Here is a 20,628-nt window from a genome sequence, read left to right on the forward strand (position 1 = left end):
TGTTAATAATGGTTCTAAATGCTGCTGTTTACTTTACAGGGTTGATTACATGTGTTTATGACTGTGCTGTTGGTTTTTAATGCACATAAAATATTTTAGGACACTATTTGTTTCAGAATTTTTTTTTCTTCATTTCCCTTCTCTAAAAACCGGTGCGTCTTATGGTCCAGTGCGTCTTATGGTCCGAAAAATACGGTAATACATGTGCTATTTTCCTAGCAATTGTTATTTTCGAACACATAACCATTAATTCTAATTCTTATTCAAGAAACGAATAGTTAAAATGTAATTAAAGTGATGTAGAGAGCAAATATAAAGTGTAAACACCAACATCTATCAAACACCAAGCAAGGAATCACAATTCTATTGTTCAGACAAAAGGAAAACTGCTAGCAGAATTTACAAATTAACTGCATAAACAAATTGTTTTTCAAGGTAAGAAATTTATTATACAAACACAAAAAGATGGTTATATGATTGTGTATTTTTTTGTTCTTAAAGCTGATCTACCAGTACAACTTTTCATTTATATTAAAGGGTGGTTAACTATCACAGTGTCACAGTTGGGATGGTGGACCCCGTGTCACCTGCAAACTTGACAGAGTTGTGTACGGGGCACAGAGTCTAAGACACCAGGCTCTGGCTTTACCAGCGCACCCCAGAATGGGTGATGGACTTCAGGAGGCGGTCTCCGCTGAGTAAGTAGTACTTAAGCGTAGTACATAAGCGTGAGACAGAAGCGTAGTCAGACAAAGCCAAAGGTCAGGCCAAACAACAATCAGGAATATTCAGAGAAGGGTATATATGCTAAAGCATCAGAAGCAGGATCAGGGAATGTAGACAGGAACCTGGAAGTAGATCCCAGAAGACCTCATTGTTCAGGCAACTTCCTTTTAAAGATGAAGTCAAGAGAACAGCAGGTAACTGAATCCACCCCCAGGGGGAGTGTTTGAGTAAAGGCAGATTAGGCGATGTACACTTTTCCACCAGTAGATGGGGTTGCGCCTTCTGCTCCTGGAGTGCAGGGTGGGTGACACACAAGAAAACACAGATCTCCTGGTCCAGTGGGGCATTGTGACACTAACCCTTTTTATATAAAAAAAAATGTTTTCCTATATTTCACAGGAGACCCCCTTCCCGCGGCAGTAAACACTAAATGGGAAACCCAGGTCCTCCTGGGATGACTAAGTCACATATCCCGTGATGCTTCGGGCTTCTGCATATGCCTGACCTTGGACATTTGCTTCTGGAGCTTCCCCACCCCTAGAATCGGGGAGGCATCAATGGCTTTGCACTTCTAAAGGTAAGTGTTATTTATATTTTTCTTTTGGTTCCCCTTTAATTCTCTTGATGAATGTGAGGAATTTAGATCTTCTTTAGGGCAAACAACCTTTACTATAGCTTATCAGACATATTATTTTGTATGTTATGTGTACTAGTGCAAACATATAATAAAATATGTATCAGAACCAAGATAACCACCACCTTAAATGATGACTTTTATAAATTTTTTTTTTTTTTACTAACGTTTACTAACAAAAAAATTTCAAATTTTTATTGAAATAAAAACAGCATATATCTTAGCAAACTACACAGTTTGGTTTTGTTTAGATGCATATTACTACTAACATTTTTAAACAATTACTAGTAAGGCCTACTATGAGAATTCAGAGTTTCTCCATATTGTCCTTATAGTCATCTTACTTGCCTTGGTCCCAAAGTAATGTCATCTGTGTAAAAAACAAAATATCCCCGATATTGTTTAAGGGAAGAGCTGTACATTTGTTTAATACAATCATTTCACATTACACTGCAGTTTTCCTGGTTCATTAACACAGCAGTTAGAGTGTGTCTTTTCATCTTTACATATCAAAGAAACTGAGTTCTACTCATCCTCCATGTAACTGAAAAATAATTATTTCAAAGAAAAATGTCATAGAAGTCATGAGAGTGGGATAAATCTAAAGGGACAGAGGTGAAACTCTGACTATTGTTATGTAATAAAATATTATGACCAACAAGGAAGTTTTACAGTTGGTCATCAGTAAACAAAATCTAAACTTTCTACCAAATGTTTGCTGAGGTAAGGAACAAAATTAAATAAAGTCAGAGAGTTTCTTGATTACATAATTTTTCCAAAAATACTTTTTATTTCAACCAATGTTGTTATTTTGTAAAAGTAGAGGTGAAACAATGTAGAAATTTCACAGCATTGAGTGGGAGTTAGTTACATGGATGGTTACATTTTTTGGGGTTTAGGCTTACACATCAGCGGGCACAGGTTTTATAGTTTATCATCTTCATCAAGTTTTCCTTTTTGTATTTTAACATGCCAATATACATAACCCTAAACCAATATAATGATTGGTATACAGTCTCAGAGATATTGAAATGGATAAGTACATTTAGATGACACAAGTGTCATCACAACTAATACATTTATTTATTACATATCAAAAGGCAAAATAAGTTTCTACCTATAAACAGTGCCTTTGCACTCCTCTGTACCTATAACATATATTTGATGTTTGAATGAACAACACACAATAAAAGCACCGTATGATATGTATGAGTGATTGCAGTTAAGACCCACAGTAGGAGAGCTACTTGTTTGAGAATTGTGCTTCATCTTTGATTTCATTGTTAATTCTTGGAACAACCTGCTGAAAATCGTAAACAGCTAGACTTAAAGTAGTAGAGGCTGAGAGACATGGGAATCCATTGTCTTCCACTATGACAACTGCCTTGTTAATAAATACATCCTTTTCCTGAAAGATGCAAGATGTCCTGATTTCTCCAATATTCTTATTAATTATGAAGTATACTAGTTCTGAGACTTGCATAAAATGATAAAACAGCCAAGCATTATGTTCAGAATCTTCATCCATTGCAACCAGCATTTTTATCAATTGGTGTATTGCTCTGATGTAAAAGGGACCATTTCAAGCATGTCTAAGTTATTTTCTGATAATGTGTACAAAATTTTTGGTGCATTGTAATTATTGTCTACTAATTGAATTATTAGACTATTCAAATTATTTTAGACTATTATCATTTATATCCTTAATTTCTATATTCACAATATAAAAGATTTTTAACCATGATGTCAAATTTGAGAAAGCAGACATTTGCAGATCTATTAAAGCTCCCCAAGACTAGAGAAAATACACTTTCATTATGTAAACTGGGTGAACCAAGAAAACCTGGAATGGATCTGATCAGGGATTGAAAACATTTGCTAGTAAACAAGTTAACAACCTAAGAAATCCATTTCAGGTTTGTTGTTTTTGGGTTAAAAGATGTATTCCATATCTATAGAATATGTTACAATACCAAATGATCTTATAGAGACGTTTAGAGGACAAAGTTAGGAACTGCATTTCTGAAGATATTTTTTACTTCTAAAAATGTCCTTTCAGTTGAGGAACAGAACATATTCCAACACTTTTCTAAAAAATGAAATTATTAAACCAAATTTATTAGTGTTAAATATTATTAGTTTTTAACCAACCATTAATGTATAAGCTAATGTTATGGTTTGATTATTATTTTATATTGGGGTGCTAACCTTACTTCCAATCCTGGTGGCCACTTGTTATAGATTGTTTTATGGTTTTTGGATACCCATGCTATCTTCAAATTACATGTTGATGTGTGTTGTGTGTTTTATGAGAACAAAGGAGCTAATGGCTTTGCAAGTCTAGTTTCTACTTTTGATTAGTAAATGTAAATTGATCGATTTCCCAAAAAAAACAAAAAAAAAAACAACTATGGCCAGGGAAATCCCAGTGAAAAAGTCAGGATTTTTGCACTTGATTGGATGCTTGAAATGAACAGAGCTCCATTTTATCATGAACAGCCTATAAAAATTTACAAAAACAACCTCTATGTATGTTAAGGAAATAAAAATGCCTAAGCTTTTATAAATGTATTTGCATACCTCCATATTATTTACACTAACTATATGTTTTTTGTACAATAGTAAAGCATATTTTGTTTTTCCAAACTGCTACTTTGGAAAAACTGCCTAAATGAAACAGACAATGATAAAAATCTGACAATAATTTTAACTCTTCTTCTCCTATCCAAACCCTTAATAAATCCAAAGGATATTAATAAATAATGTTAAGATGTTAGTGCACTACATATAATTATTTATTGAACAATGAATTACTAAAAAATATTATTATAATATAAAAGATTAAAATTATGGCTAAAACGGCAAAAGATTAATACACATTTCTTTCAAAAGAAATTAAATCTCGAAGCCTCATGGTGAGGTGGAACTAAAAAAACAACCTAAAAGTTCCATCCCTCATCTAAATAGACAGCCTTCCAAAGGTGTTTGCTTGTCGCACTCTCATCTGGAATCGAAAAAATAAGGGCTGTAACCCCATTAATAACACTGCTGTTTTTTTTACTAATTTGGGGGGTGGGGTGCGTACAGGTTGTTTGGTCCTTTTTCATCAACTCACCATTAAGTGTTGCTTTGTCCATGAACTAAGCCAATTATTTTGATAATTGTACTGAAGGCCAACAAGTCCTAATCGGCCATATGCAGTTTAAGGTAAATGTAATGGTGGTAAATATAACCATTTTAGGCATATAATAATTTATAACTTAATGTTACAGTTTGTATTGCAATTTATTTTATATTGGGGAGCTACCCTTACTTCCTTTTCTGGTGGTCATTTGTTATGGAAAATATATCAAGCTATATATATCAAGGCAAGCAAATACTGTTTGTTTTAACAAGGCTCTACTGTGTTTTACATTAAAATGTTAAAATACACTCTAGTCAGTTCTAATAAAACAAATACCAGATAACATCTAGCAATTTAAAAATAAACAGAATTTTTAGTAAAATGGAACTACACTGCAAACATCCTTCCCACAATGTATAAAGCTTAATTACTGGTAAGTTTGATGATTGACTACCTTCAATTAAATCCAAGCAGTACCTTTTGAAATTCTCTTTTATTCTTTATAGAATAATCCCTAATAAAATAGTTATACCTCTAAGCCTAATACCTTAACATTCACAATATTTCAGCTGGAAAAATAGCACATTCACTTTAAAAGTTAGATGAACTAAAAACATCCAGGAAATTATGAAACAAAATGTGAATTATGGGCCAGTGGCCCAGAACTGTTTGTTCTAGAAAACCAAAATGCAAAACATACCCTACTGGAATCAGCAATCAAAACTTTGCATTGGATAAAATATAATAGATAACTCACCTGCTCAGTACTCCTATTGGCCAATGGATTGTTGCAACTTTCACTGCCAAGTCCTGAATCATCCGTGTCAATTAAATTTTCCACAGGGACATTTTGGTTTGGTGGAATTAATGTAAAGTCATTGTCTGCTGAATCCAAAGTCACACAGAAGTTATATGGGTAGGGGAGTGTTAAAGTCCCATCACTATACATGGACAGCACTCTGGGATCCATTGGAGGATACAAACTTGTACTAAAAGAAGTTGTTGGGGATTTTGAACCTCTGCACTTTGATATGATGAACACCACAATAGTTACAATAAATAAAAGGGAAATCAGTGCTAAGGCAACCACTAAGTATAGCTGCAGATTCGAATCAGGATTCCCATCATTAGCATGACTGTCAATTTTAGGAACTACCTGTTGAAAACTGTCTGCAATAACAAGATTTAGGGTGGTAGTAGCTGAGAGAGAGGGGACTCCATTGTCCTTCACCATCACCACAACTTTATGATTCAGGATATCCTTTCCTTGAAAGACCCGTGATGTCCTGATTTCTCCAGTAATTTCATTGATGATAAAATAAAACGGTTCAGAGACTTGCATGAAATGATAAGACAGCCAAGAGTTATGTCCGGAGTCTTCATCCACTGCAACCACTTTTGTTATTAAAGATCCAGGTTCAGAGGAGAAAGGGACCATCTCAAACATAGATAAACCATTTTCTGATGAGGGGTAGAGGATTTTTGGTGCATTGTCATTTTGATCTACTATTCGGATAATTAATGTGGCATTGCTGCTTAGAGGTGGTGACCCATTATCTCTAGCAGTAACTTGTAATACAAACTCTTTGTTTTCTTCATAATCAAAAGACTTCTGAGCATAGAGAACTCCAGTCTCTATATTAATGGAGAGGTAAGTGGCCATTGAGAGATCTTCTGTATTTGTATTGAAAAATGAGTACATTATTTTAGCATTGTCACCGGCATCAGGATCTGATGCTTTTACGCTGTATATTGAGGATCCAGGTAAGTTGTTTTCTGATACATAAGCAACAAAAGTGGATTTAAAAAATACTGGTGGATTGTCATTAGTATCTGATATTTCCAGTCTGATGGATCTTCTAGTAGAAAGTGGTGGAGATCCTCTGTCAGTAGCTACAACAGTTATATTGTAGCTAGGTATTTTTTCTCTATCTACTGGCTTTGTAGTAACTATCTTATAAAATCTGTTAGATGACAGCATTACCTCAAATGGTACCTTCTCTGCAATCTGACAGTCGACTTCCCCATTTTCCCCAGAATCTTGATCATGAACCTTTATTACAGCAATCACTGTTCCAGGTTCTGAATCCTCAGGGATAGAAGATGATAATGAGGTTACGATTATCTGAGGAGCATTATCATTGTCATCTATCACTTCTATTAGGACCTTGGCATGGGCAACAAGGCCTCCACCATCTTTGGCTTGTACAGATAATTCATATTTTATTAACTCCTCAAAATCAAATTTTTTATTAGTTTTAATTTCACCACTTGTACAATTGATGCTAAACATACCTGTATGATGAATGCTTTCTGAGCTTTTACTAAATGAGTATGTGATCTGTGCATTGGTGCCTTCATCTTTGTCTGTTGCCTCCACTATAATTACTGTTGAGTTAACAGGAGCATTTTCATTGATACTAACTTTATATACATTTTGTGCAAATACAGGGGCATTGTCATTGGCATCAGTAATAATTACTTTAATTATGGCTGTTCCAGACCTAACTGGATTTCCTCCATCATAGGCTATGAGAATCAGTTCATGAATATTTTGTGTCTCTCGATCTAAAGATTTTTCCAATACAAGTTCTAGAAATGAACTCCCATCTTCTCTGTTTGTATCAGACAGTGTAAAGTAATGATTATCACTGAGCTTATATGTCTGTATGGAATTAATACCAATATCTGGATCTTCTGCGCTTTGTAAAGCAAATCTGGCTCCTGGAAGAGTCAATTCAATAGTTTCTACTTTAATAGTATCTGGAAAAAACACTGGAGCATTATCATTTATATCCTGAATTTCTATATGAACATTGAAAAAATAGAGAGGATTTTCAACCATGACATCAAATTTTAGAAAGCATGTAGTTGCTTTCCTACAGAGTGTTTCTCTGTCTATTCTGTCCTTCACATATAGAATTCCATTACCTAGATTCACATAAAAATATTTCTCTGAAACATGGGAAACAATCTGCAGTTTTCTAGATGAGAGATTGTTAATATCTAATCCAAGATCTTCTGCAATATTTGCTATAACAGAGTCTTTTCTCTTTTCTTCTACAATAGAATAATGAATCTGACCAGAGACTGAATGATACAGCCAGGAAAATAAGAAGGAAAATATTACTTGCCATCTGATTCCTTTGTATGTCTGTAAATTTTCATTCAGCTTGAGCATTTTCAGCATTTACAGTAAATCTTCCCCAAAATCCTTTTGTGAAATATAATCCAGTGAAGAAATGGTGTACTATATTTCTCTGTCCAAGCAAAAACCAGAATATATTTTGTGTTGTGGTTATATGATCCAGAAAATGGCTGTATCTTTTCTTGCAGATCTGCAGTGTGTAACAATGTGGAATATGCTAGATCTCCACTTCTCTGCTTTTCTTGGTTATACAGCGGCGCTCTGAGGACAAATTGTGGAATTGCAGCATTGAGGGAATAACATTTATATAACAAGTACATTTATATAATTTAAACATTTGTGCAAGTATGTATTATGCAAAAAGCCATGGCATATTCAAACATAGTTTTGTTTGTTATGAACATAATTTCTATTATAAAAAAAATACTGTAGTTATAAAGGAGAGCAGCACTGCAAACCCACAAATTACCCAATACTAAATGTATATAAATAAAATATTTTTTTATGACTTCACATTGTGAACATTTCAAAACTGAAATATAAAAATATTTATCATAAATGTAAATTTGTATATTTTGGTTTTGGATGCATGTAATATAGAATATTTTATTATGATTCTAACTTTAGGAAACTTAATTACAGTTACCAACTTTGAATTATTTTCCATCATTTGATGAAGTAATATATTTTTAAGACATTTACCTAAAGATTTTGGAGGTAAGCTTCCATACATCAGAATTTATCTAAATCTTCACATTTTTTTGGTTCATTATTGCATAGAAATATGTTTCTAAATAAATGAAAATTGGAAAAATTTCCCAGCACTTCCAGTCAACTTTATTCACAAGCTAAATTTTAACAATGGGGTTGATTTACTAAACTAAAAAGCTGTAATATTTATCAAACTATTATTTTCATTTCATGTGACTGATATTTTACCACTTATTGCAAAATAAAATAACAAATAACCAAGCAACTGGTTTCTTGATTGTGAATATGATTTTTGTGAAGTATTTTTAATATTGTGGGTATTTTAGCAAGCAACTTTAAAATTTGTATTTGTGGAACAATAATAAAATAATTAAAAAAATGAAAATATTGTAAGCTCTGTAATATTGTTTTTATTTTGCCTCGAATTTAAAAATAAAAACAGTTATATAGATACAGACAAAAAGTATGTTATTTGGGCTATTTTTAAAATAAATATTAAAATACATTATTAAAAATATTTTTTGTTTTCTTATTTCCTACAAGTAATACCAATACTTTAAAATAAAATATTTTGATTAGTAGTAAGATCCTCAAAAATGTATTTGCAATACAAGGACCCTGCAACAAACTGCAGTCTTGTTTTTTTTATAGTTCTTTTCCCCTCTGCTTAAATGACTGTAAATAAATACAATTTTTCCTAGCTTTGTGCTGTAAAGACACGTAGGAAATGTAAGAGGACTGACAGTTGGCATTAGTATTTAAAACCTTTAACTTTTGCCAAACCTAATTATGATTCCTTTTTCTCTTATAGTTAATCCTAAATATCTTTTATTTTAAAAATGTTAGTATGATCCCAAAAGTAATAGAAGTTTCATACAAGTTTTTATTTCATATTTTACGTGTAAATAATGTATACTTGTGTAAAACCTAACAATCTATTAAATATTAATGTAACTTAAAACCAAATTTGGGAAATTCTACCTGTAAGAGACTACAATTTAAATAAAGTAGAGGAGGTAGAATATGAGGAACAAGATGATATTTGTACAAATTTCAGCAACATTTGATTACAAAGTATTACTAAGTACTAAACAGTTAAAGCACATAGCAGCAATGTTGCAATAGATACAAAAATACATTTTTTTTTAGTTTTTTACTACATTTTTTGTGTTTTCTTTACAAATAAAAATATAGAGACTTTGCATATATTGTATATATATATATATATATATATATATATATATGTTAGATATAATCAATCAAGACATAGGAATAGAATAGTTGACCAAACAGACAAATAAGGTAAATGGAGTGGGCAATCCACAATGCTGATTTTCCGTGTGTTTATGGTTACACGATTATCATACTCTTCAGCTCCAACTCTTAGTTGCCATCATAATAAGTAATAGGATATTCTTCAGACTTAGATGTACTGTACTCTAAATAATTTGATTTTTTTTATGTCTGTGATTCATATTGATTTTACTGGTTTATTTATCCTCCTGGTAAAGTACTTATAAAGAACTAAAGTACTAAAAAGAACTAAAAAAACATTTTTTAACCCATTATTTTGTTCTCTACATTTACACAGATTAACATTTACATCATACTTATCAAATAAGGAGCACATTTTGTTTTCTGTCAAACAAGTTGTCCTAACTGAAATAATGAACTGAAAGTGATGAGTCATGATAATTAACAGTGATAGACTTGCAGTTGCTTATTGCTACTTTTAAAAATATTGACACTTGAGATTTAGATATATAGCAATATCAGCTTTAAATACTACTAGTGTAAAAATAGTATCTACAGAAAGTTGGTAATTTTTGTAAAAATAACACTATCTTATGGCAAACAGCCTACTCGTTGCTTGAAAAAAAAGGTTTGAGCTGTATTAAATGAGGTAAAATGGTGCTTTAATATATTTCCTCTCACACTTAACGCTTCCTCACTAAAGCGCAGGCATCCCTCTCCTGCGCATGTTTAAAGTTCTGAAGCTGGGTTGTGCCTCTGTTTCTAAGCTTTATCAATTCTGTCCAATTCGCTGGCCCTGGCTATTTAGCTGGCTCACAGACTGCACCTTGTGTTCATGCAACGAGTCTTACTAGTGCCGAACTCCCTAGTTCTGTGAACTAGTTCCTGTATACCTGCTGCTTAATCCAGTGTTTCCTGTGTCCAGCTCCTGTGTTAACCATCTGTTGTCCAGTTTGTTTGTTCCTAGCCAACTTCCCTGTGCTGTTCCTCTGTTCCTGTCTGCCTGTGGTTATCCCTGCATCACCTGTACCTCCTGCTGTTTCCAGTGTCTCATGTGTTCCCTCTGTGTCATGGCTGTCTCCTTGATCCCTGGCAATTGACCCCAGGCGTGTAACCTGACCTCTCTGGTTACTGCTTAGATTCTGCGCCTTGGTCCTTCTCAGGGCTCACACCACCCACGTGCAAGCCATAGCACCCCCTAGTGGTCCTGTCCCTCCGACTGTGACATTTCCTAGATGAGTCTGTAGTGTTGTGAAAGAGAACTGACCACCATTGATTTAGGTTTAGGAATGGAGCTATTTTCTGCATAAGCTCAGCTACCAGTACATTTGTCAAAACACTTTTCCTAACCCCCCTAGCAGTATTCCTAAGTGTGTGTTAAAAAAACCCACTTACCTTGCTCCGTTGTCGTCCCTCGTTGTCCTGCTGGTCCCCGCAGGTCCTGGGGACACGTCCCCCTTCTTCCATTTCCAGCCCGCAAATGCAGAGACGTTCTCTGGGGTTTCCTGGTGACGTCAGTGAATGCGTCGGTGCTGGTGGGCGGATCAGTGGGAAATTCAAAAACTTTTTTACTGGATTCAATACATAATAGCTGTATTGAGTCCAATACAAAGAAATACTCATATAATAAATATATATATATATATATAAATATATATATATATAATATTTATTATTTATGCTACTGTACACTTGAATTACATGTTTAACTATGTTTTAATTTTTTTTAACAGATCTTTGTGTTTTTTTATTTAAAGTTCACTATTAAGTTTAATAAATATTGGACATATTTCGGTGAGTTATGCTTAAGAATCATAGCCCAAAATGTAAAATAAATTTCCATGCAAAAAAATTGGAACACTAGGGGGGTTAAAGAACAGTACCACCAAATTTTACAAAATATTTCCCCTTGTTGACTGCTCCAGCAGTTGGAGAAGGCTGAGATATTGAAAATATAAACTGCTACTAGAGTTAATTATCAAGCAATTTAACGTTTTAAATCAAATACTGCTGAAGCAAACATGGAAGTTTAATGAAAAAGCATTATGAGCTTTATTTTCTGCGAAAGCTTGAGCAATGTGTATAGTTTCAATGTTTTTAATATGTTGTAAAGTATGAAAACAAAATGCTTGTGCATTTGTGCATCTGCATATAAATGCTCTCATGTGTTACGATTGTGTATATCTAGAATTGCTTTTGTTTACAAAAGTGTAGACCATGGATCCAAAAAAAACCAATCCCACTGACAATCCAAGCTTGAAAAAAATGTTATTGTTAAGCCAGTAAATACTCAGAAGTCCCAAGGTATATACTCCTCTCACATTTCACCCAAGAATCGACTTAATCTTGATTAGGACACAGACATTCAAACACTACTAAGAGGGAGATGTTACAGTACATTTTCGTTTAGATAAAAAAAGACATTAGCAAGCAAATCCAAAATAACAATAGCATACCATAACAATAAATCTTGCTGAAGTTTTTCTAAAAGCCAACTTTTTAAAAAATTTTTATTAAAGTAGAGGAAAAATTAAAGCCACTATTGGTTATTTTATGTATTTATTTTTTACCATTTGTAAGTAAGTTTTTCCTTCACATCATGTCTTGCATACTTAGCAGAAAGTGAGAGGATAGTAAAATCATAAAAAATACCATAAAAGTTATCACCAATACTATAATACAAACCTAACTAAGATAACTAAGAACTATAATACCAATCTAGACAAGAACAGCGAGGGGCCAATTGAAATAATGATAAATAACATTTTACCAGAAACAAAAACGTATGCAAAAATGCCTTTCAACAGATTATTATTTGCTACACATGAAAAGTATGAGTAATCTTAATTTTTAATGTAAGTTAAATTTTCATTTGATATTTACCTGAGCTAATGCTACAAACCAGTATGTATTGGCATGATGTACAGGTATAAAATAGGTGTTGTTTCAACAATATTATTATTTGTCAATATATGATTACAAATTTACATAGTTTTTAGAATAATTATTAGCAGCCTTTATCATTTTAAAAAGATTGCTGTAATTGTAAATCATTTTAAATAGATGTTTAAATTAATGCTCATACTGGAAGACAAAGGTTCACTCATGAAAGTGTATCTTCTCCAGCATTGGGGATCTTTAATAAATTAGGACCATAGGCCCTCTAGTGAAAACTATTATTTAAGTCATTTCAGAGCTTCTAAAACATAAAAAGAGCCAAAAGTAATATAAATGTACTATATTTAACTATATTATACACAGTATTTAACTATATTAACAGAATTTATATTTGAGATGAAGAAAACTTAGTGCCCCTGATTCATCATTGAAATCCGCGATCGCTGGAAGCGCGATAATACGCGCGACCCGCGATCGCGGATTACCGCGGTCCGGGACTCGAGTGCGCCGCCAGTAAAAAGCTGTCGGATAAGCGCGGCTCCGTGCGCGAGCTTTTCCGGTTGTTGAATAGCGCGATCGCGCACGATTCCGGATCGCTAATACGAATGCGCGACCGATAATCCGATTTTGCTTGATGAATCAGGGGCAGTGTATGTTTAGCTTAAATAGTTTGTTTAGACAAAAATGTGTTACAGAAATGTATTCTTAACTCTCCTAAGTAGTGTTGGTGTTCGAATTTGGGTTGTCCTTATATTCGACCCGAATATGGCTGTTCGAATTCGGATAGACTGGACCTGATAAACACGGGATTCGACTTCGTGAATTTGTGTGTAAAAATATGTGTAAAAAAAATAACAAGGCTTTAATGTTAAAGTAATTTATTGAATGTGTGTGATTTGTGTAAATAACTTTTATATTTTTACAGGTTATCAGCTCCACTACACTGATTGCTCTTGCAGTTCTACAGTCCCGAAATATAACCCGAATTTCCCTCCATTGACTTTAATGGTGTTCGAATTCAACGTTCAATCGCCCGAACAATATTCATTCGAATAGCCATTGAGATATTCGACCAGCACTACTCCTAAGTATGTAAGACATATTGATTTGGTTTTCTAAGGTTCTAGCTTACACTGTCTGCATTATTGAGTTTGATCATAAATTTTTATTTCCATAGGAAGCCATTAGGTTGACTTTGTTCGCTCCTATAAAGGCTGCTTGGTGTAATAATTACATGTTTGAAACAAATGCCATTAAAAAAAAATAAATTAAGACAAAGACAATATCATTTTTAAGACTTGATAACACGCATATCTTTTAAATGTAACTTAGAATTCATAAGGTGATAATGTTATCAGCATAATACCTTGCAAGAACTCAAATCAAGTCTCTCAAAGTTCCCCATATTTATACAAAGCTTTATGACATAAGTGTAAATTATATGTTGAACACAAAACGACTTACCTGGTTAATATTCTCACCAGCCAAGAGTCCTTTGCAATTCTCTGATCTGAGCCCTGAATCATCTGTGTCAATTAAATTTTCTACAGGGACATTTTGGTTTGGTGGAACATATGTAAAGTCATTGTCTGCCGAATCCAAGGTCACACAAAAGTTATATGGATAAGGGAGTGTTAAAGTCCCATCACTATACATAGAGAGTACTCTTGGGTCCATTGGGGGATACAAACTTGTACTAAAAGAAGCTGTTGGGGGGTTTGAACCTTTACACTTTGATATGATAAACACCATAATTGTTACAATAAATAAAAGGGAAATCAATGCTAAGGCAACCACTAGGTATAGCTGCAGATTTGAATCAGGATTTCCATCATTAGCATGGCTGTCAATTTTAGGAACTATTTGTTGAAAATTGTCTGCAATAACAAGACTTAGGGTGGTAGTAACTGAGAGAGAGGGAACTCCATTGTCTTTCACCATAACTACAACTTTATGATTTGGGATATCCTTTCCTTGAAAGACCCGTGATGTCCTGATTTCTCCAGTAATTTCATTGATGATAAAATTAAACGGTTCAGAGACTTGCATGAAATGATAAGACAACCAAGAGTTATGTCCAGAGTCTTCATCCACTGCAACCACCTTTGTTATTAAAGATCCAGGTTCAGAGGAGAAAGGGACCATCTCAAACATAGCTGAGCCTTGTTCTGGTGAAGGGTACAGGATTTTTGGTGCATTGTCATTTTGATCTATTATCCGGATAATCAATGTGACATTGCTGCTTAGAGGTGGTGACCCATTATCTCTAGCAGTAACTTGTAAAACAAACTCCTTGTTTTGCTCATAATCAAAAGACCTCTGAGCATAGAGAACCCCTGTTTCTCTATTAATGGACATATATGTGGATATTTGAAGATCTTCTATATTTGTTTTGCCAATGGAATATATTACTTTAGAATTGTCACCAGTATCAGGATCTGAAGCACTTACATTGTATATTGAGGCACCTGGTAAGTTGTTTTCAAAAACACTGGAGCATTATCATTTAGATCTTTAATGTCTATATTGATGCTGAAAACATAAAAGGGATTTTGAACAATTGCATCAAATACAAGTGAACAGGTAGCTGCTGATCCACACAAGATCTCTCTGTCTATCCTGTCCTTCACATACAGGTTTCCATTAGCTAGATTCACATAAAAATATTTTTCTGAAACATGGGACACAATCTGCAGTTTTCTAGATGAGAGCTGTTTAACATCTAATCCAAGATCTTCTGCAATATTTGATATAACAGAATCTTTTCCCATTTCTTCTACAATAGAATAATGAATCTGATCAGAGACTGAATGACACAGATAAGGAAATAGGAAGAAAAATATTACTTGCCATTTTATTCCTTTGTATGTCTGTTCTTTGAGCTCAGGCATTTTCAGCATGTAATCTTCTTCAAAATGTTTTTAGAAAGTATAATCCAGGGGTGTAAAAAAAAGTATAAATTGTTCAGTCCAAAAAATAACAATAAATGTTCAGTATTTTGTCTGTAAGGGATCCAGAAAATGGCTGTGTCCTTTCTTGAAGAGCCTGCAGTGTAACAGTGTGTAAAACACTAGAGGATCACCAGTTCTGTACATTTCTTGGTAAAACAGCGGCGCTCTGAGGCCAAAGTGGGGAAATGCAGCAGCAGGAAAAGTTCTTTAAAACTATTACTTTTCAACTATTTATATATATTTAGTGTTGTATTATGTATGGGCACATGGCGGATTGAATGCCCAATTTTGTATGTAATAAACACAATGTAAATTATGAAAAAAACCCTTATGTAAACATAAAATAGAGCAACACTGCAAACTAACAATTTACTGATGTACTGATGTACTTAAATGTATTTTTTTCTAGGGCAAATTAAATGTTTATGTTTAAAACTTGAATGCATAATATATGATTTTTCTATTTAAACTTTTGAGGAAAGTAAGGCAGCATATTATTTATTATATTCTAAACACAAGACATTTGATTACAAAAATTACTAAGTAGGGCGAAAATAAAGAATTGCAAAAGAAAGAATTGCTATATAAAGAAATTGCTATATAATAAAAGTATGCTATATAAATATATAATATTATGTATTCATAAACAAATTAAACATGGCATGGTAAACTTTATACTACATATATTTTAAAGGATGAAATGCTTATTTAACTTTAATACAGAACAACAATGTTTATTCCTTTAAAGAATCTGCAAGTACAAACAAATATTATCTATATCTGCTGGTCCACCAGAAAAGCACTTAGCTCCTAATTTCCGGTTGTGATATTCACAATAATCCAGTTTTGATGATTTTTATCACATTGGTTTTAATATACCCATAGAAATGATGCTACAATCCTATCCAATTTAATTACACAGACTGTCATTAAACATTGTGTTCAAGTTACTTTTGATATAATACATGTGCTATTTGGATAGCAATTGTTATTTTCAGACTCATAACCAATAATTCTAATTCTCATTCAAGAAACAAATAGTTAAAATGTCATTAAAGTGAAGAAATCTATATTTTATTGATTTAATGATATGCCTCAATGCCTAAATATCTTATATCTTTTGCACAGAGTTGCAATCTTTAATGTTTGTGGCTACATTCTTTTCAGAATATCTTTCTTTGTAGCCACCTCATTGTGATGTAGAGAGCTACGATAAAGGGTAAACACCAACATCAATCAAACACAAAGTACAGAATCATGGGACATGTGTTTTCTTTTAGGAAGAAGCTGACATTGCAGCAGCTCTTCTGCATTCTATTGTTCAGACAGAAGGAAAACTGCTAGCAGCACTTACAGATTACCTGCATAAACAAATAGTTTTTCAAGGTAAGAACAAATTTAATATACAAACACAAAAAAGGCTATATGATTCTGTACTGTTTTGCTCTTACTTAAAGCTGATCTACTAGTACAATTTTTCATTTATATAAAAGGGTGGATAACTATTGCAGTGTCACAGTTGGGATAGTTGACCCCCTGTGTCACCAGCGTGCTTGGGAGAGTTGTGTACGGGGTGCAGAGTCTAGGACACCAGGCTCCGGCATTACCAGCGTACCCCAGCAGGGGTGATGAACTTTAGAAGGCGGTGCCCAGGTTGTGTCCATCCCACGCACAGGGGCTGGTCTCTGCTGAGTGAGTAGTACCAAAGCGTAGTACAGCAGTGTGTTGCAGAAGCGTAGTCAGACAGAGCCAAAGGTCAGGGCACACGACATTAGAAATATTCAGACAGAGAGGGGTCTATATGCTAAAGCATCAGAAGCAGGATTAGGGAATGCAGACAAGAACCTGGAAGCAGATCCCAGAAGAACTCATTGTTTAAACAACTTCCTTTTAAAGATGAAGTCATGTGAACAGCAAGTAACTGAATCCACCCCCAGGGAGAGTGCTTGAGTAAAGGCAGCCCAGGGATCCAATTGGTCCACCATCCCCTCCACTCACCTGACCTGGCTGACCCGGCCCCTTCGGACCCGGCCCCTATTATTTGTTCCTGAATTTGAAGAACACCTGAAGGGGCAACGTTTTGAGGACATTTCTGACGTCAAAGATGCTGCTGAGAGCTGGTTTGCGGCCCAACCAAAGGACTTTTATTTGAACTGTCTAGAAAAGCTGCAACTACGCTGTACCAAGTTCATCAGTCTCAGGGGGTAATATGTTGAATAAATGTGTTATTTCATAACTCTGGCTCTCTTCTTTCTGGCCAAACCAGGAACTTCTCAGCACTCCCTCATATATTTGATGTTTGAATGAACAACACACAATAAAAGCACGGTATGAGTGCTTGGAAGCAGTTAAGACCCACTGTAGGAGAGCTACTTGTTTGTGAATTGTGCTTCATCTTTGATTTCATTGTTAATTCTGGAAACAACCTACTAAAAATCATCAGAAACAACTAGACTTAAGGTAGTAGAGGCTGAGAGACATGGGATTCTATTGTCTTCCACTATGACAACTACGTTGTGAGTAAAAACATCCTTTTCCTGAAAGACGAAAGATGTCCTGATTTCTCCAATGTGCTCATTAACTATGAAGTATACTGGTCCTGAGACTTCCATAATATGATAAAACAGCCAAGCATTATGTCCAGAATCTTCATCCATTGCAGCCAGCATTGTTATCAATGAACCTTGCTCTGATGTAAAAGGGACCATTTCAAGCACGTCTAAGTTATTTTCTGATGATGTGTACAAAATTTGTGGTGCAACTCTTTTAGTTTTTAGACTATTCAAATTATTATACACTATTATCATTTATATGCTTAATTTCTATATTCTTAATATAAAGGATTTTTTAACCACGATGTCAAATGTGAGAAAGCAGACGTTTGCAAATTTCTTAATGCTCTCCAAGATTGGAGCAGATTCACTTTATGTAAATTATTATTATGTAAACTGGGTGAACCAAAAAACCTGGAATGGATCTGATCCAAGATTGAAAAATTTGCTAATAAATAGTAAACGACCTAAGAAATCATATCCAGGTTTGTTGTGTTTAGGTTAAAAGATGTATTTTCAAGAAATTCTTGATTTGCAGAATTTGTTACAATACCAAAGGATCCTTTCTTTTTTGGTCCTTTAGTGGCGTTTAGAGGACAGAGTTAGGAACTGTTATTAAATTATTAAAATATATTAAATTATGTTTAGATTTTAGTGTACTACATATAATTGTTTTTTGAACAATAAACTAATGAAAAATATTATTATAACATAAAAGTACCGTATTTTTCTTCCCAAAAACTGGGGGGGGGGAAAAGTGGGTGCGTCTTATACAGCGAACACAGTTTTTAAAAATAATTAAAATATCATATTCACCCGATACTGCGATCCCGCGATGCTGCGTGCTTCTTCTCTCCTCTCCTCGTGGCTGCAGCGCGTGTCTCCTCCTCCTCCGAGCGAGGAGAAGCCGGCACACCTGCCCCCGCGATTCTCCTCCTCCGAGCGAGGAGAAGTCGGCATACGTGCCCCTGCGATCCCGGAAGCACGCTGATCCCTGCCCTAACGGAGTTCCCCCGGCTGAGAACGTACAGTACCTGTAAGTACGCACAATAAGTGGCACAGGGTGATCAGAAGGGGATGAATTGGCACAGGGTGATCAGAAGGGGATGAATTGGCACAGAGTGATCAGAAGGGGATGAATTGGCACAGGGTGATCAGAAGGGGACGAATTGTTAAATTTATACAGTTGATATAAAATATTTTACTACAGTATTTGGTTCAGAATCTTTTTTTTCTAGATTTTCCTCCTTTAAAATTGGGTGCGTCTTATATGCCGGAGCGTCTTATACGCCGAAAAATACGGTATATAATTATGGCTAAAACTGCAAAAGATTAATACACAATTCTGACAAAAGAAATTAAAAATCTCGAAGTCTCATGGTGAGGTGGAGCTAAAAATACAACCTTATAAGCTCCATCCCTCATCTAAATACAGAGCCTTTCAGAGGTGTTTGCTTGTCTCACTCTCATCTCGAATCGAAAAAATAAGGGGTGTAACCTTATTAATAACACTAATAACCTAATGTACAGTTTGTATTGCTATTTATTTTATATTGGGGAGCTACACTTACTTCCTTTTCTGGTGGTCACTTGTTATGGAAAATATATCAAGCTGTATCTCTAAGGCAACCAAATACTGTTTGTTTTATAATATTAATAATAATAATAATAATAATAATGATAATTATGTTAAAATGTACTATAATCAGTTCTAATAAAACATATAATGGATAACATCCAGGAATTTAAAAAATAAACATTGACAGAATTTTTAGTAAAATGGCAAACTTCATGTGAACTACACTGCAAGCAGCAGGGGTCCCCAACCCCCGATCCGTGGCCCACTAGTGGCAACATGACGTCACTCTGTGGGAAGTTTCTTTCCTTTTACAGACATGGAACATGGTTGTGCTGTTGTACTGTATGTTCGTATATCTGTTTGAGGACTTAAGAACATGAAACTTAGGATCACTGTGATTTATATTGAAAATTGAAAGAGATTACTCATTAGCTAAACAGGATTTGAATATACCATTGCCGCCATAACCACCTCCTTCCTTGCAACAATTTTTAATAAGAGGGCTGCTGGAAGTACAAACATCAGACTTCTTCTCTCCTTCCTCATGAAGAAGTGGATTTTTTCCGCGAAGTAATTCAGAATTTAAACCCTTTGGGGGTATTCTGTAAGGAGAGGTTATTGTATACACCCACGATTTTATTGTGTTTTATGTATTTGAAATATTTGTTTTTAATGTTTATTATTAATAACATTTTGTTATTTTTGTAAATATTATTGATGGTATTTGCTTCAAAAGTCCCGCCTAAAATTGATGTCTTTTATCGCATATCTTTTCTTTCCTTTGGGTGACAAACGGCTCCCTACGCATGCATGTGTGGGGCCTGTAGATTTGGTGGTCTGTGAGCTTCAAAAGGTTGGGGACCACTACATTACAGAACATAATGAATTAGGCAATAAAAAAACCTAATTCCCCTATAGTGAAGTTGAATGGTGCTAATGCAGTAGTTTGTGAGAGGAATTTGCTGGAAAACCACTGTTTTCTTGTACAGGTAAGAAATAATAAAAACCATGTGGGCTTTGTCTTTTGTCAGAACTTTTATTATATAATTTA

At 34.3% G+C, this 20,628-nt stretch overlaps 1 protein-coding gene and 1 long non-coding RNA gene across 2 annotated transcripts in view; both read right to left on the bottom strand.

Annotated features, from left to right (window-relative positions):
* LOC140323516 (uncharacterized) overlaps positions 1–20,628 on the bottom strand; it is a 139,146-nt gene that overhangs the window by 93,973 nt on the left and 24,545 nt on the right. The gene's annotated exons all lie outside the window — the stretch shown is intronic.
* LOC140323515 (protocadherin gamma-B7-like) lies at positions 46–7,767 on the bottom strand. Its single transcript, XM_072400671.1, has 2 exons — positions 5,242–7,767; positions 46–1,730 (listed from the first exon to the last, which is right to left on the bottom strand). The coding sequence occupies exons 1-2, from the start codon at positions 7,672–7,674 to the stop codon at positions 1,701–1,703; spliced, it is 2,463 nt and encodes an 820-aa protein (XP_072256772.1). The 5' UTR covers positions 7,675–7,767; the 3' UTR covers positions 46–1,700.

The sequence above is a fragment of the Pyxicephalus adspersus genome, chromosome 2 (assembly GCF_032062135.1).
Source record: "Pyxicephalus adspersus chromosome 2, UCB_Pads_2.0, whole genome shotgun sequence".
NCBI classification, from domain to species: domain Eukaryota; kingdom Metazoa; phylum Chordata; class Amphibia; order Anura; family Pyxicephalidae; genus Pyxicephalus; species Pyxicephalus adspersus.